Source organism: Petaurus breviceps, unplaced genomic scaffold (genome assembly GCF_028583685.1).
Source record: "Petaurus breviceps papuanus isolate PSGF00001 unplaced genomic scaffold, PetGlider_PUasm1.0 185, whole genome shotgun sequence".
Lineage (NCBI taxonomy): Eukaryota > Metazoa > Chordata > Mammalia > Diprotodontia > Petauridae > Petaurus > Petaurus breviceps.
In genome coordinates, this window is record NW_027185797.1 from 34,436,292 (window position 1) to 34,454,508 (window position 18,217).

The 18,217-nt window shown below is 38.2% G+C and overlaps 1 protein-coding gene across 1 annotated transcript in view; it reads left to right on the forward strand.

Moving 5' to 3' along the window:
- The first annotated feature begins 1,478 nt into the window (after positions 1-1,478).
- The window catches only part of TMEM196 (transmembrane protein 196), a 68,951-nt gene continuing 52,212 nt past the window's right edge, over positions 1,479-18,217 (forward strand). Inside the window, exon 1 of the mRNA XM_069088264.1 lies at positions 1,479-2,481. Coding sequence (XP_068944365.1) covers positions 2,317-2,481 — 165 coding nt within the window. The 5' untranslated portion in view covers positions 1,479-2,316. The remainder of the gene's footprint in view (positions 2,482-18,217) is intronic.

Consider the following 18,217-nt stretch of genomic DNA (forward strand, 5'->3'; position numbering starts at 1 on the left):
AGAGAGACAGAGAGAGAGAGACAGAGAGAGAGAGACAGAGAGAGAGACAGAGAGAGAGAGACAGAGAGACAGAGAGAGAGAGAGAGAGAGAGAGAGAGAGAGAGAGAGAGAGAGAGAGAGAGAGAGAGAGAGTTTTGTCTGAGCTGTTTCTCCACTGTAACTTTTATTCTTTCACTGTCCTAACATCTGGCAATGCCCTGCTATATCTTAAAGGAGAAAATGTGAAGAAAATGTCATACTGTCTCTTGTTTGAGTATGCTTAGGCACTAACAGCTGTTAGGGCATGTAATGGGGAAACAGGAATATACACATGTCCCAAAAGTCTTAGTGCAGTTTTAAACTAAGAATTTGGGGACACTTTTTATCTGTATGTTGGGGCTGTTTGGGGGAAACTAACTTTCTAGATGAGGGGTGAGGAACCTGCAGCCTTGAGGCCACATGTGTCTGCCTAGGTCCTCAATATGTGGCCCTTTGATTGAATCCAAACTTCACAGAACAAATCCCCCTCATTTACAGAACAAGAGTTTGTTCTGTAAAATTTGGACTCAGTCAAAAGGCCACACCCAAGGACCCAGAAGACCACATGTGGCTGCAGGTTCCCCACCCCTATTCTATATTCCCTCCCTTTGGAAAATATGAATATCTTATCGAATTAAAAATCAAAAATTGAACATGCTGCCAATGATTCTATGAAAACTAATGTGCCACATGAACCTTGCGTGAAAATCATGGAAACATGTTACTAACTGAACAATAGTGCCTAATTCAGTGCTCTGAATTTCTATTGTGGGCAGGTTATTGATAAGTCAATTGTGAGTGTGTGTGTGTGTGTGTGTGCGTGCGTGCTTCTTTTCTTTAATCAATGTCTTGTTCAAAGAATTTTAAAGCATATCTTGTGAATTAGAGTGAGAACCTAATTAGCCTTTCACTGATCTGTCTAGGGCTGACTACTGACTGGAATGAAAGAAATGCTGCATCTGATACCTATTGGGATTCAACAGAATAAAAACAAAAGTTCATCCTTCCCCAGTGTCATCTAGTTAAAAACAAACAAACAAACAAAAAACTGAGAATTAAATGTTAACTTTAAGCCTGACTACATAGACTTCCCTGGACTTAGACGATCTTTGGGATGAAGAAGAGCCCTGTCCCTTCTAGAAAGTGGATGTGTCTCTATAACGATGCCCTTTTGTCTTTTAGGCGCGATAGCCTTCTCAATGTTTCCTCTCTCCCTTAACACCCCTTTCGTTTCCCCTCCCCAGAAAGTTTCCCTCCAAAAGAGCTTTGAGTCTACACAGGTATCTTCTCCCTTCATAAAGGGAGTGCTAAAGGGGGAGGGGTGGGGAAAAAGGTGCATCTCAGTCCGCTTGTAGTTCATTAGGGTCTCTGGGCGGGGCTGAGCAAAAGCCAGCTAGGGTATTGGCTCTAGACGCATACATATATATATCTGTCTTTCTCCCTCCTCCATCAACCTCCTAAATTCCAATGAGGTCACTGTGATGAGCAAGAACAAGATAAAAAGAGAAGGGGAGGAAGAAGACAGTGGAGGTGAGGAGGAGGAAGGAGAGGAGGAAGCAGAGACAGAAAGGGGCAATCAGACAAGGTCGACTTTCTCTGAGACACAGCAACTGTGAGGAGTGTGGTGCTGCATGTAATCTGCCTGGAAGAGAGACGGAAGCTGAGATAGAAGCACTGAGCCACTTTTCTATTACGACAGTAACAAAGGGAGAGGAGACAGAGAGGAAGCAGAGAGAAGGGAGCGGAGCAAGCCCTCCCACTCGCCCCCCGCAGAGACAGAACCCCTGGGCTCGGAAAAAGAATCAAGGGATCCCGAAGTGTTGAAAGACACAGGACGGAGAGAGCCAGCTAACAAGAGAGGGGGCGTGCAGCTTTCCTGCAGGGACTTTGGACGCAGCAGCACCCTGGACAGAGCCCGGTTGAGCGCATCCCTGACAAAAAGACTATGCTCTAAGCTTCCATTCTCTTGAGAAGAGGCTACTTTCGCAGCATCTTCCCTGTCTTTCCTTCCCTCCACTTCAGCTTGCCTCGAGTCCTGGAGCAGAAGGAAATCCTTTGTCCTTCGGCACTTTGAACGTGCTAGGGTGCCTTGGTTTATTTGGCTCCGTCCAGAGAAGCTCGCCTCTGTCTCTGGGACCCTCATACCTGCTGGAAAATGCTAAACTGATGAAGAAAGGGGAAAAAAAAGTTTTCGGGGGTCTGCTAGGGGGAGCGAGGGCAGTGCACAGGAAATCGGAAGACAGAAGGTGGATGGTTTGTTTCCTGGGCTGATCTGGAAGGAATGATGACCGAGGAAGGATGTGCACCAGCGGCCAGATCATTGGGAGCCTGCTGGTGCTCTCTGTGCTGGAGATAGGACTGGGGGCGTCCAGCGTGGCCGTGGGGGCAGTAAGCTTCAGCCTAGCCCTCAGAGAGCACCAGCCGCAGCTTGGAGACTCCTCTCCGGTATGGAGCGGGCTGTGTGTACGTTAAGCCATTTCACTCTCTCTTTAACTCTTGTTGCTGATGATCATTGCGTGTTTAATAGCTCCTCCCCGGGAGGGAAGGCCATAATAAACCTCCCCCTTGCATGTCAGTCTGGAAAAGAATCCCCTGTGCATTGTTCCTGTGGGTAGGCTAAACCTGTCCTCTGTGGTCCTTTATTATTTGTTTGAATGCCTGCTTGGGGTGAAGACCCAATGAAGTAAGGACCTTTGGTTTACCTGGAGGATGAAAGGGCCCTCTGGTAGATCCTGGGATGGTCTTATTAGTAGGAATAATTAGGAGTGGCTTTTTCAAGAATGTCAAGGGCATGTCCTCTGACTCCTCTGTTCCCATTAGAAGGAAAATCAGATGGAAACATGCCATGGATTTCTTAAGATTATAAAGCAAGCAGGATTGTAATTATTCTTTTGTCTTAGGGAAAATGGTGACCAGTTCACACAAGTGGCAATCCAAATGTGACAAAGAGAGATACATGGTGTGTGTGTGTGTGTGTGTGAGCGTGCGTGTGCCTCTGTGTAATCTCATATACCTTAAGTAATGCTAATATTGTTCTCCATTGTACTTTCCTGCTAATTCTCTCTAGATGATTATTTATCACCTATATCATACACCTGGAAACCACTTCACAAGTTCTAGCCAATCACTTGTTTGTGGTAGAATGTAGGGGAACAACAGAGTACAATATGTAAGAACACCTCTAATCACATAGTTCCTACTGAGAGTTTTCATACATTTCATGAGGCCAGCTGTCAGAACCAACATACCTTTTGTTTCTTTCCCTAGCGAAGGTTCAGTAAAACTTTAGGAACTCATTTCTTCTGTTAGGAAATGTAGTTTGGGCCTGTGATTTTTTTCTTCTTCTTGGGTCCCAGTGAATCTCACCTTTCTAGACGCACACTGTAATTTGGAAGATTGTTATTATAGGATGTGGTTTTATTTTCCTAGTAATTCTATTAGTGAAATTATAAAATAATTTGTATTCTTGCATTTTAAGTGAAAAGATGGTCATTTGGGCATACAAGTGTAATAATCCCAAAGATAATTATTCTTAATTAAGCTGATACCTAATACATGCATATAGTTGTAGGTTCTCATGGAGTTTTTTAATAAGCATAAATTAAACTAAACCTTACCCTTCAGAATTTAGTAACCGGGTCACATCTTTTAAAATTAAATTTAAGCAAATTATTTTTCTTCACAAAAAAAGAGAAAACATCAAACTCTAGCTCCAAGAAAGTATTACCATGTTCAAATGAGTGTGCAATTCATCTTCAGTAATAATAGCAATGATAGCCAAATTGTGTAGCATGTTTTACAGCTAAGAAACTTTTTATACACATCATCATTGGACATTCTTTTGATCTTATCTCAAGCAATTTTCTCAGATTGACAGAACAAACACATGGAATTAGAACTTATCAGTTAAGAGTACAATGGAAACCTTCAAAATACATTTTCTTCATCTTATATAAAATAGATAATATTTTTAAATTTATGGTGCACAGAGCAGAGCAATACACTTCCAAACCCTTCCCATGAAAAATTGCAGTGACTATGAATTTTTATGTAGCTCTAGGGTTCATAGCTATAGGGGAGGCTAGCTTAGCTAATGACTTGATGATAAGGATTCCTGCATTGTTTTGCAAGTTTGCTCCTTGACAAAGCAAAATAAAAGAAGAGACTGAACCCATGTCTTCTTGATGTCCAAAGAGCAGGTTTATTTAGTCGAGATAGTAAGAAGAGATTAATCAGACTGGATGTTTGGTTTCATGTATAGAAAAGCGTGTTTGGTTGACTCAGCTCCATTTTGCACCTAGTTGTTTGGCGCCCTGGAGAGGTAAACTAAAAGAGGTCATGACTGTGCCTTCATGAGACTAAAATGCCTGTTCCATCCAGTGGGGGAAAGAGCTATAACTTGTCAGGGCAACAAGGGTCTGGGAGAAGGTCATATAAATTACTTTAAATTGAAGGTGTGTAGAAATTGTTCCTAACTACCAAAATCAGTAAATAATAAGTGGGCAAGGGGAAAGTGTTTGAAAGTGATGTTGTGAGGGGTGGCCAGGTAGCACAGCAAGTAAGAGCACTGGCCCCAGAGTCGTGATAACCTGGGATCAAATTCGGGATCAGACACTTAGCACCCACCCAGAAACACCTGGCCGTGTAACCATGAGCAAGTTACTTAACTCCAATTGCTTAGGGGTGGCCAGGTGGTGCAGTGAGTAAGAACACCAGCCCCAGAGTTGGGATGACCTTGGATCGAATCCGGGCTCTGATATTTAGCACCATACCCAGAAATGACTGGCCATGTAACCTTGAGCAAGTTACTTAACCCCAATTGCTTTAAAAAGAAAAAAGAAAAAAGAAAGTGATGTTGTGATAAAAATGAGAAATGGCATTGAAGACCAAGGAAAAGTTATAGAAAAAAAAGTTAAAAAAGAAAAGGGAATGAAGTGGGTGGGAAACTGCTTTTTCCAGCATATTGTCACATGGATGATAACTTAGCATTGAGTTTTTCTATGAGTAAACTAGATGGTGCAATCACAGAGCAGAGCAATACACTTCCAAACCCTTCCCATGAAAAATTGCAGTTACTATGAATTTTTATGTAGCTTATGTAGGGACTCAATCACTCCCTTTTGCCTGCATTGTCCTAAACAAGCCATGAAATCAGTTGAGTTGGAAGTGATTTTAAAGGCCATCTCACCTAACCTACACTTCAACAAGAATTCCCTGTCCAACATGGCCAACAAGTAGGAATTACTCATTATTAACTCACCAAGTAACTCTTTCCATTTCTTTCTAACTTACTTAACCTATCTAGATTTCCATTTCTTCATCCATAAGTAAGGTGATTGGACTCAATCATCTCAGTTGTTGTTCTTGGCCCTAAAATTCTATGGTTTTATGTTTCCTTATGATTTTTTTTAGCATTCATGTATTTGGAATTACCTCTTTTTCTCTCCTACAAATACAATGTAAAGAAAATTCTTGGAAAAAGAAAAAAATCTGCAAGTGTTTGGATTCCCTGAACAAGTCTGTCTAGTATATTTTGTATTTGATGGGATGTTGGATGAAGAGCCAGGGAGACCTGGATTTAAATTCCATCCCAGATACTTATTTACAAGTTATAAAATGCTGATTAAGTCATTTAACTTGTCTCAGCTGTCAGATGAGCACAATTATTCTTGTGGCTGTTGTCTAAAGAGGTTGTTTTTAAGAACAAATGAAATAATTTCTGAAAAGTGCTTTCAAAACCAGTGAGAGACATTTGAGTTATTATGATTATTTATCCTTTGTATTAATTTACCCTATATAATGAACCTAGCACTTCAGATGGGTAGAATTTTTATGATGCTTCAGAGACCTACATGTTTAATGGCCTCATCCTTCACCATGACAACAACTCATCCAATTGCATGCCGTGTTAAAGTCCACATGTATGTAAACCTTAATCCAGACCATAGCAACATAGAGATAATAGTCTATACCTAGAGGGAGACTGCACAAAAGAGAAATAAGGCATTTCTCTTTGCTATAATTCTAAAATTATTTATTTACCTTAAATAAAAATTAAATGTAGAATATATCACAATACAAGAAGTGACAACGGCTATGTGATACTTGAATCCAATTTATCCATGATTCAGAAGTTCCCAAACTTATTTGGCCTACTGCCCCCTTTTAAAAAAAAATACTTACTACCTCCCTGGAAAGTAGGAGAAAAAAGTCTCAGATTAAGAGTACAACTGCACCCAAGACTACTACCCCCCCCCTCCTGGATTTTTCCCGCACCCCCCCCCCCCAGGTAGTATCTTCCACTTTTGGAACCACTGCAAGTGACTCTTTTCTCCCATGAATATGATTTAGCATTTGCTTACTCTGAAGTTCTGGCCTCCTCTTGAAAAGCAATGCTAAGTATCAAGGAAAATAAACCATTTACCTTAGTGTAATCTGTAACAACTCTTGATTCATTCAATCAAAGAAAAACAGCAGATTGTACAATGCATCTTGTGGTGATGACAACCGTATTTGAAACAGGGCAGACAATGCGTCTTTCTCTCTCTAGACACTTGTGGAATCAGTAACCTCACGTAGTAACATGAGAAAAAGAAATATATATATACACACATATATGTATATGTATATAACACACTGATATATAATATCAGTCTTAAAATGAGGAGTGGCTTTTCTCCAGTGAGTTAACATAAAGTTTAACTGAGCCATAGCTCACTCAATATGAAGACTCTGGTTGTCTTAGCAACCAAATACAATTTCTAGGTGACTCCTATGATTGTGGATGGAAGATTCCAGATCTCCACGTGGTATACCAGGGGATATATCTGTCTTGCATATTTTAAGGGTTGGTATGTGAAAGAGGAATTAGTTCTGTTCTGTTTGGGCCCATACAGAAGAACTAAGAGCAGTAGATGAATAGCACACAAAGGATGATCTTGTTTGAATGGAGGGCAAACTTGTTCACCATCCAACCATCCACAAATAGGACTGCATGCTCCAGGAGATGCTGGCCTCCCTCTCATCTGAAGTCTTCAAGCAAATAACGAATGGCCGCTTGTTGGAAATATTTTGGAGGGAATTCTCCATTGAATATTTATGATTTCTGAGGTCCCCTCCCATTGAGATATTTTCTGTCTATAAAATCTTCTCCAGTGCCTACCTTGTAATTGTTAGGTATGAAACCAAGGAAAGGCTGTAAATCAGTTGCTAAAAGATGTTTGTGCATAAATAACCTTTCTGGCAAAAACATTTAGTATATTGACTACAACAGAGGAATCTGTTTCCATTGTTTGTCCCCTAAGCAGAAATATCCCCCAAAATAGTAAGATATAAAAGGCTATGAGACTGTGAGAGAAGCCTGAACAAATGTAAAGATTAAGTAAGGTTCATCCAACTAAAGCCAATTATAGTCTTTGCCTGAGGTGATTTTGCACATGCCAGCTCAGCATCTTAAAGGACTCAGGTTGTTTTTCATGGCAGTCTCAGTTCAGAAGGTGGCACTATTTAAGTCTCCATGCAAGAATGGAATGTCAAACTATCTGCCCCAGGCCATTGTGATTTGCTTCTCTGGAAATAGCTGTATTTGTATAACCCTGGAAGGGGATTTCTAAGCCAGATGATTGGAAAATGTAAAAGTTTGAACTGGATAGAAAGTGAGGAAGTTAAACTCAAATTACTTTTGGAATTTCAGCCAGAAAATATGGTATTGTGTTGATTAGTACAGTGTGAGAAGTGACCAGCTCTCATGCTCAGGAAACCTTTCATTTTTTAAAGGCTGAATGATAATGAGTTATCTAGAAGAGACAACTTTTAAATTTTCCATTAGGGGGGTTAGGTAGTATCTCTAATTTATATTGGATTTTTTGGAGTTGTAACAAGGTTGGAAAAAAGGAACAGGGCAATAAATCAAAAGTCAAGCCTGAACCATTGGCTTCCTCAGCATAATTTACCCCATAGTTTAGCCCAGTGCTATCTCCAAAGTATAAAGTGGTGGGAATGGGATAGAAAGTGACAAATGTATGACCCTGTTGATTTTTTCTTCTCCTACAATGATCTTAGGATAATAGCTGTTGTTCTTCTTGTAGAGTCATTTTCATTTGCATCCAACTCTTTCTGACCACATTTGGGGTATTCTTGGCAAAAATATGGAAACAATTTGCTGTTTCCTTCTCCAGCTCATTTTATAGATGATGAAATTGAGGCAAACAGTGTTAAGTGACTTGCTCAGTGTCACACAACTACTAAGTGCCTGAGGATGACTTTGAATACAAATCCTCCTGACTCTAGGACTGGCACTCTCTGCACTGTACCATGTAGCTGCCCCAGGATAACAATAGTGAGAATTAGGTGGCACAGTGGATAGAGCACTGGACTGGAAACCAGGAAAAGTTATCTTCCTGAGTTCAAATCTGGTCTCAGACACTTACTAGCTATGTGATCCTAGGCAAGTAACTTAACCCTGTTTGCCTCAGTTCCTCATCTGTCATATGAGCTCAAAAAGGAAATGGCAAACCATTTTTAGTATCTTTGGCAAGAAAACTACAAACATAGTCATGGAGAGTCAAACACTCCTGAAACAAATGAACAATAAAAAACAGATTAATTTAGTCCAAGAAATCCATTTCACAGATGGGATATTGAGGATTAGAGAAGTAAAATGACTTGCCAAAATTCATTCAACTAATGAGTGCTAAATCTGGGGTTTAGACCCAGGGTCTCTGATTCCAAATCTAATATTAGCTTCACTCTTCCTGAAAGCAATCGGCATAAGCAATATACGAGCTTTTCTTTTATTAAAACATAAATCTATTATCTACTCAGGATACTGACCATTCCTGGAAAATACAGAAGGATAAAACTTAATCCCTTTCCTCAGGGTTTGTTTCAGATTCATTGACTGGGCAAGAGTAAAGTAAACTGAGTAACGACTTCCCACAGTAAGTAATTAAGGCTTGAATTGTCTGGTAGAAACTAGAAGTATGGCAGTTCAGAAAAGAGGAGATCTGAATCTCAATGAGATTTTTGAGGATGAGATAAGCCAAATGAAGAGATCTAATTAGGTTTAAGACTTTTTAAAATGATATGTAAATGAGAATTGTTGTTATGATTGAGAGGCTGTGTAATGCGGTGGAAAGACTACTGGATTCAGAGTCCAGTGACCTAGTTCCAGATCCTAGCTCTGCCACTCCATGTGTGATCAACTTGCAATATAATCTATACTTCAAAATCCTTGTCCATAAAATGGAGTTGGACTAGCCAATCTACAAGGTACCTTCTAGTTCTAAATGTATGATCCTTTCATCTTGGAAGGATAGGTAGACATTGGATTGGTAAAATGAATAAGAAAGAGCATTCCAGAAGAAGAGAATAAGCAGTAACATAGCATATTTGTGGGACAGTTTATGGGACTAAATTGGATCGAATTTGGAATGAGTTTAATTGAATATAAAGACACCTGGATGGATAGGTATGGAAAGACTGCACCATAGAGTACCTTGAAATTCAGGCCAGTGGCTGCTTTTCTTGTTTCTTTACCACCAGGGTCAAAAGACCTAATCAAAGGACTCTCTGATAAAACTGATTCAGATTCAGTGAAAGCTTTCAATCCCACATGTCTCAAACCTAAACTCATGAAGCTGTCATCTCATCACCACTGGCATATGGTCATATGGGACAGTAACTAGGTGGACAGGAATAGATATTTGCAAATCTCACTCAGGATCCATTCTCTTCAGAATAGGTCAAACCAAGAGAATTCCATCATTATCATAATCATCATCAACAACATCATTACTAAATTCATAAAATGAATTTTTGATATGTAGCCACTATTATTTTGCCTCTTGACTATCTTAGTTTTCTCTCTTTTTTTTCCAAAAGAAAGATTTTGACATCATTCTTAGTTACATAATAGGCAGACTTAGTCTTGTTAGCAATTATGTTAATTCCTTTTTTAAACAAATCTTTTGAAAAATTTAATATAGTGACTTCTAATATTGGTGAGCTTTGGTCTGATGCACCTATCCAGCAAAAGAATGAGGTCAAATTAGTTTTGAGTGGAAAAAGTAGACAAAGAGAACCTCTGAAATGGAGATCTCAGAGGCGAATGTGTAGTCCAACCCAGGACTGAACAAGCACCTTTTCTATTACATTCCCTATACATGGTTATCTAGCCCTTGTTTAAATAAAATGATGTCTTGGGGCAGCTGGTTTCACATTTAGAAAAGCACACACACATACACACATATACACACAGCACACAGATTCTTTTTTGGGTCTAACATGCCTAATTTATTCAAATGATCCTTATATGGCACATACTCAAGGTTCTTCATCACCTGGCCATCCTGCTCTGGAAATTATCCAAATTCTCCATGTTCTTCCTAAAATGTGGATATTTGTTTAGTCCTCCAAATGGATATTTATTGAATGTCCTCACCTTTTACTGCTGGCACAGTGATTAAATCCTTCTCTATTTGTCTCCTAGAAATTACTCTCCTACACAGCTTCTGAGAAGTTCATAAAATGTAGATAATAACAATACTAATAACAACAAAATTTTCTATTGATGTTACCATTCATTTCTTCTGAGGTCCAAGTGCTCCTGTTACCTCATTTTTGTTGACATCCTTCCAGTTTTAGTGAAGAAGTTTCATTTATTTTGCATAGAGCCTAAGGTACAGAGAAATTAATTTGTTGGCTCAAGATTAATTTCATTGTGACCTAAACCAACATCTGTTGTCTTCTCATCCAGGAATATAACCAACAGACTAAAATACCAGAAAAATGGCCCTGCAGCCAATTTAGGGTGTGATAAAGGTTCCCTGAAAATCAACCTCCTCCTAGATTTTGACTCAGGGATATGACAGTGGAGGGAAACCTCTGACTTTTCTACTATGTCAGCAGCTTCGGATGACTATGAGTCTTTGTGATTTGGGGAGGGGCACGTGCCAGGAAAATTGTATGGCCCCTAGTTATGTTAACTTACCTTGGGAAGACACATTTCCTCACTTTTACCATAGAGAAATTAGAAATACAAAACTCATTGAGAATAAATCAAATATCAGAGAGTCACAGAGTCAATCAAGATTGTCTTTTATAACCTGATGTGGGCAACACATAGCTCCAGAAATAGAAAAGATTTCAGAGGACAGTGAGTCCAATGACCTCATCTTTCAAATCTATATTATACTTCAGACACACCAAGTTCTAAATATTTTATTGGCTCATAATTACAAGAGAATTCCTTTTCACCTTACTTGAAGTCAGCATGTATAAATTTCTCACATTAATTCATGGGGCATATGAAAACTAGAATATACCTGGCCTAATTTAAGAAAAAGTCCAGCTACTATCGTGAGAAAACAATCTCAAATGCTTTGTCCAGCATTTAAAGGAAAAAAATGTCTAGATAACATTATTATTAACAAGAACTAGGAAACAAAGTGAGTGTCTTATAAGCATATAGAATATGCCTTTAAACAAATGAAAATAAACATGAAATGTAGATATGCATCACGAGGGCTGTCACTTGGATTATTGTCAACTTGCTTTTACAGATTTCTTTTGATTTTATGTCAATTATTTGTGAACTATCCCTGCCCACCTACCACTTAGTGAACCTTCACTTCTAACAAATTAAAACAGTTAAGCAAAAGGAATTGGTGTAGTTAATATATCTCATGGTAAACTGATATTCTGCACTATATTCCCTAACCTCTTCATGAAATGCAGGAAGGGCATTCCCTCCAATCTTCTCCAGAGTTGCCTGCTAATTCCAATTACCCACCTTCCATTTCATTCAGGCTTTTTTTATTTACACAATTGTAGCCATTGAGCATTTCATTTTTCTGGTTGTATTAAATTTACCCTCCAATAGGTAGTATATGTTTTCCTGTGTTTCTATGAATTCCTTATATTTTCTATTTCTTACTTCATGAAAACATTGCATTCAAATGTGATCATTTCTTTAATCTTTTTTTTTTCAGTTAATGGGCATTCATGCTGTTTTCTTTTTTTTCCTAATGCAAAAAATGCTACTCTGAAAATTTCATTATATATTGGTCTTTTTCTCTGTTCTCCTTGCAGAATTTCCCTTAAAGGGAGATTTCCAGGTCAAATGATGAGAACATTCTTTTGGAATGCAAAATATTCTGTCCAAATTTGTCTTCCCAGACAGCTGGACCAGTTTTCAGCTCTAACAACAGTATACTATTGTTCTTTCCTTTCCACAGATCCTTCAATGTTTACTTCTTTTGTTTGTTTTTGTCATCTTTATTTTCTAGAATTTCTAAGAGTGAAGTGAATTCCATGATGTTTTGCTTTTTTGCTTATATTATCATTAGTGATACAGAACAAGTGTTTATATATTTGTTAATAATTTGTCATTCCAAATTTTGGGAAATGAACATATATTTTCACTACTTATCTATTTGTAAATGGTTCTTGGCTTGATTGAAAGTTTGCAAACTGGAGTTAAGAAGAAATGAGTTCAAAATGAGCTTCAGACACTCACTAGCCACATGAATGAATCTGTTTGCCTGAGTATCTTCTGTAAAATCAAGATAATAATAACACTATCTTACAGAGCTGCTGTGAGGATAAAACTAGATGATATTTTCAATATGTTTTTCAAACCTTAAGGCAATACACACACATACACCTCTCTTTCTTTTGCTCTGTGTGTGTATACACATATACATAGCTATTATAATCACCATCATTATTTATGTTAGTCAACAAATGTATGTTAAACATTAATTGGATGTCAAGCATTGTACTAGTGCTACAGGTACAAAGAAAGACAAAAAGGTCACAGCATAGGAAGTTGACATTTTAGTGGTGGAAAAAGCACATAGAAATGAGGCACATATAAGATATATACAGAGAATGTCGTAGGTGATCTCTAAGAGAAGCCGCTAGTAATTGTGGGGATGTGGAAGGACATCCTGCAGAAGGTATGGTTCCATCTGATTCTGGAAGGAAGCCAAGAAAGCTGAATAGGTGGAAGTGAAAATGCTGAGGATTCCAGTCTTGAAGGGAAAGCAGTGCAGTGGTACAGAGTTGGGAGAATAGTGTTATTTACAAAGAAGCCCAAGTAATTCAGACAGGACTAGAGAGTGCATGGAAAAGAATAAAATATAGGGATACTGGAAAAATGAGAAGTAACCTAGTTGTAAAGAGCTTTAAAAAACAAAAAACTTTACTTTTTTTTCTTCAAAGAAATAGAGAGCCTCTGGATTGTATTTCAGTAGGGGAGTGACATGGTGCAGCTAAATGGAGGATGGATTTGGAGGGGGTAAAGAAATGACCTAAGGAAACCAATTAGGAAGCTATTTAAATAATCTAGACAAAAGCTAATGAGGAACTGAACTTGAGTGTGACTGGACAGAGAAAAGACGATGCATATGAAAAATGGTGTGAAGGTTTAAAAAAAAAAGACCCGAATTATTGCTAGATTTGAAAAGTGAATGAAGAGTCAATGATGAGTCTAATGTTGAGAATCTGTGTGACTAGGAGGGTATTCTTTATATATCTTGGATATTGATTATTGCTCTAAAATATTTATTTTAGCCCATAATATATTATGTATTTGTATTTATATTAATATAATATTAATATGTCACATATACTATTATGTCATAAAATGTAAGTACAAAGACTTTTTTTCCCCAGTCATTCCCCTTCTTATCGTTGCTACATTGATTTTGTTTGTGTATGGGTTTTAATTTTATGTAGTCAAGTTGCCTATTTTCTCTTTTGGAATCTCTTTTATACTTTGTTTTGTCATTTGTTTTTTATAAGAAATATATTTTATAAGACAACGTCCAAATAGTTTCCATGAGTAAGGTTCATTTGATTAGCCAAGGGAAAAAAATTGCCAGTCAAACTCTTCCTTAGTAAACTCCAAGATCTAAGTTTTCTTCCTCCTTGCTATTTTTCAGAGGATATACAGTAATAATAGCAAAAGGCCTCCTTTACTTGTCAAGCTGAGAATCATCACTGGATTATTTTAAAAGAAGAAAAAAATATCACATAGCAGAAATGGAACAGAACACAATGCATAATGCATTAAAAATGACATTAAGTTAACAGTGTGGGGGAGATGTGAAGATGGATTGAAATTCTGAGGAATAATTGCAATTTTTCGTATATCTTGAAGAGTTTGGGCTTCTGGCTAATGCTTTTTTTTCTAGATATAAGGGACTAGAATTTCACTAATATGACTGTGGCATGCCCGTGATTCATGTGTTCCATGTAAGTTTTCACTTTTTGATTCTTGTTCTTCCATGATTAACCAACCTTTCTCCATTCTTTTTACTTACTCTCCATGCCAACTAGAATTTCTGTGTTGCCGCTGGTGGGGGCTCATGCTACATCTCCCCCTCTGGTATTCATTTCAGTTCAACTGCTTGTTCATTCAACCATCTGCATCCAATGCTGTGAATGTTTTACTTTGTTGTTGACTAACAGAATAACTCCACTCCTATTAAAGAACACTTTATTTGAATACATTCTCTTCAAGCAAAAGTAGAATTACATCTTCAATTGAAAGCAAAATGACTCACAGTTGGCAACGTAGCACAGATTTCTGTTAAGATACAAGTTCGACTAGATGACCTTCCAACTCTGAGTTCTGAGATTCAACCACATAATTTAAGCCAATAATTCTACTTTTCCTGGGATTGTGACAATGGATTTTTCCTTGATCTTTTCTGTGGTTGGCAGCCATTCTTCTTCTTCTCTCACATTCCCTACTTGGTAAGACTCTGCCTTTACCACTAGAGCATCTATCTCCTACCCTTGCTCCATCCCTGCTCTCTCCCCTGATTTCCTTGAGCACCAAGCAAGACTGATTTCTGTCCTACTCAAATGATATTCACTATCATAGTTATAACAACACAACTGACATTCACACATATTACTTCATTTCTTACTCAAAATAACCATGTGAAATATGTACTGGAATTGGTTCTTGTCCTCCCTTCTCAGAGGACCAAAATGACATGACTATGCTCTAGTCCAGTTTTGGTGCATCTGACTGTGACTGATCAGACCAATCTAGCTCAGAATCCTCCACCACAAGTCAAGCACAAATAGTCCATGGGAATATTTGGGGTGGGTTCTCTAAATTTGTGCATCTTGTGCTTCTTATAAGCTATTGCAATTTTTCTTTGCCCACAGAGCACAGCACCTTCTCTGATGTGGGCACACCATTCTGGGTGCTCCTGTACCAGTGCCTCCCATGTCACATGATCAATTCCAGAGTTCTTAAGAGAGATCTTGAGAGTGTCCTTGCTTTGCTTCTTCTGACCACCATGTGAGGACTCGCCCTCTGTGAGTTCTCCATAAAATAATCTTTTTGGCAAGCATACATTTTACATTAAAACAAAATGGCCAGAGTTGCATTCTCTGAAGCAGAGTGTGAATGCTTGGCAGTTTAGTTCAATTAAGGACCTCAGTGTCTGGTCCCTTATCCTGCCAGGTGATCTTCAGAATCTTCCTAAGACAATTCAAATGGAAGTGCTTCAGTTTTCTGGCATGGCGCTGGTAGACTGTCCAGGTTTCACAGGCATACGACACTGAGGTCAACACAATGGCTCTGTAGATCTTCAGTTTGGGAGGCAGTCTAATAGCTCTTCTCCCCCATACTTTCCTTTGGAGCCTCCCAAACACTGAACTATCTCTAGCAAGTCGTGCATATTCTACTGTTGTCCCTATGTTAGAGAAGATGAAAAAAAAAAACTGGAGCTCAAAGGCATTAAGTGACTTGACCATGGATGCAGCCAGGAAATTTCATGGAGACAATTAAAGAAAACTTTGTAGGTCATGGATGTGCTATAATCAAGCATGTGAAAGTCCAGATCCCAATTATACACCAAGATGGAAGATGAAGCTAGAGCACTTAATGGTTTGCAAATTGTTTTTGATGTAGGATATTGTTTGATCCTCCCAACAACACTGAGAGGAAAGTGTTATTATTATTCTGGTTTTCCAGATTAGAAAACTGAGGCTGAGAGAGATTGAATTTTGTATTCAAAGCCACTCAGCTCATTTTTTCCTGAGACGAGATTTGAATCCATCTCCTAGCTCCATGTGCAGCACTCTGCCCACTTTACCTCTCTCATGATCTCTGAATCCCATATATCAGGGACTCCAAACACTTTAGGAAGCTTACCAAATTTTACTTTTTCTTCTAAAAGAAGAGATTCTGTGGCCAAAGGTTATGTCATAGTGATGTTTCAGTGAGAAAACTCTCTCAACCAATTTAGATAAGCACCTGCCCAACAGTTAATATTCTTAAAGACTTTCCTGAAGCATTTAAGGTTTAAGTTACTTGTCGATGGTCAAACAGTGTCTGTAGCAGGTCATCCTGACTCTTTTGGGGCATCTAGGTGCCACATTGGTAGAGTGCCAGATCTAGAGTCAGAAAGACCTAAGTTCAAACATGTCCTTGGATACTTACTAGTTGTCTGACCCTGAGCAAGTTATTTTAGCCTGTTTACTTCAGTTTCCTCATCTGTAAAATAATCTGGAGGAAAATGGCAAACTGCTTCAGTATTTTTGCTAAGAAAAGCCCAAAAGGAGTCATGAAGGGTCAGACATGACTGAACTGGCTGAACAACATCCTGACTCTTAGGTCAACTCTCTGTTCAAATGTGTCAAACTACTTTTACGATTCTCTGCATCTTTTTTTTTTTTTTGCATTATTTCATTGTGATACAATGCTATTCCACAATATTCACAACTTGCTTAGCCATTCCCTAATTCATAGCTATCTACATTATGTCCATTTATTTGCTACAACACAGACAGAAAAAGTGTTGCTAAGAATCCTTTGGAAAATATTCCGTCTTTTTGTCTTGGACTTCCCTGGCATGCAAAAGTCTGGACATTTGCATGACTTTCTTAACATGATTACAAATTGCTTTATAGAAGAGTTAGATGAAGTCACAGGACTATCAAGAATGTAGTAGCATACCTGTCTTTCCCCATCTCTCTTCTATTTCCAGCATTGACTCTTTCTAACTCTTGGCATCTTTTCCAGCTTGTTGAGTTTAAGCGAAACCTCAGAGTTGTTTTCATTTTCATTTGCTTATTAAAATTGATTTATTATTCATATCTTTTACTATTAACCCATTAGGGAATAGGTTTTTTTTTTAATTTGCCTTAGTTCCATATAAATGAAAAGATTTCCCCCCCAATTCACCATTTACCTTCTTATGCTATCCCTGATTTTGTTCATGCAAAATCTTTTCAATTTCATGTACTTAAAAATTATCTCTTTTATCTTTTGTGATCTTCTCCATCCCTTGTTTGGTTAAAATATTTTCCCCTGATCAGAGCCATTCTTCTCTTTAACTATAATTTGCTTTTATCTTCTGGTCTCATTTATAGGTTGGATGTTAAGATCGATGCAGTTAGTTTCCACAGTGATAGAGTCAAGTATTTCACATTTAGTAATAGGGTAATATCTTTGGAATTCTTAGCACCCTTTGACCCCCTTTTCTGCTGTCTGGCTACCATTAGTGAAAAAGTAAAAGAAGCACACAGAGATCTGAGGACCACCTTGTGTTTTCCTTTGTTTCATTGGTTACCATGGCCAGACTTCATCACCAGCCTATGTTTGTTGAGCATAATTATGCAATTAACTATGCTCAAAAAACAAAATTATTTAATTGTTGGGACAGTGTGTGAAGCCTTTCCAATATAGTAGAATGGGCTAGGTTTTTTTTTTTTTGTTCTGCTAGTAAAGCTTTCAATAATGCAGGGTTATGCAGGGTTATCTAGACTTCATAGTGACACATGTGAGGACATTATAGAATAACAATAATTATCAAAGATTCTAATAATAGCAGCAACAACTCACATATGTGTGTAGATATGTATTGTATATGAATATATATGCATATACATACACATGTGCGTATATGTGTGTGTACATTACACAATAGCCACAATTTTTTATCTCCTCCAAACCATGAGTTTTTCAGGATCAGGTATAGTCATAGACTTTTTAGCTCAAGGTGATCAATCCAATTTCCTTCTATAGATGACATGAGTGAAGGCAAGAGCAGTAAAGTGACTTCCACAGTGTCACATGATCAGTAAGTTTCTGAGGCAGGATTCTCACTAAGGTCTCCCCATCTCCAGGCTCTGCGCTCTTCTGACTCTGCCGTTCGGTGGCCTCAGAACA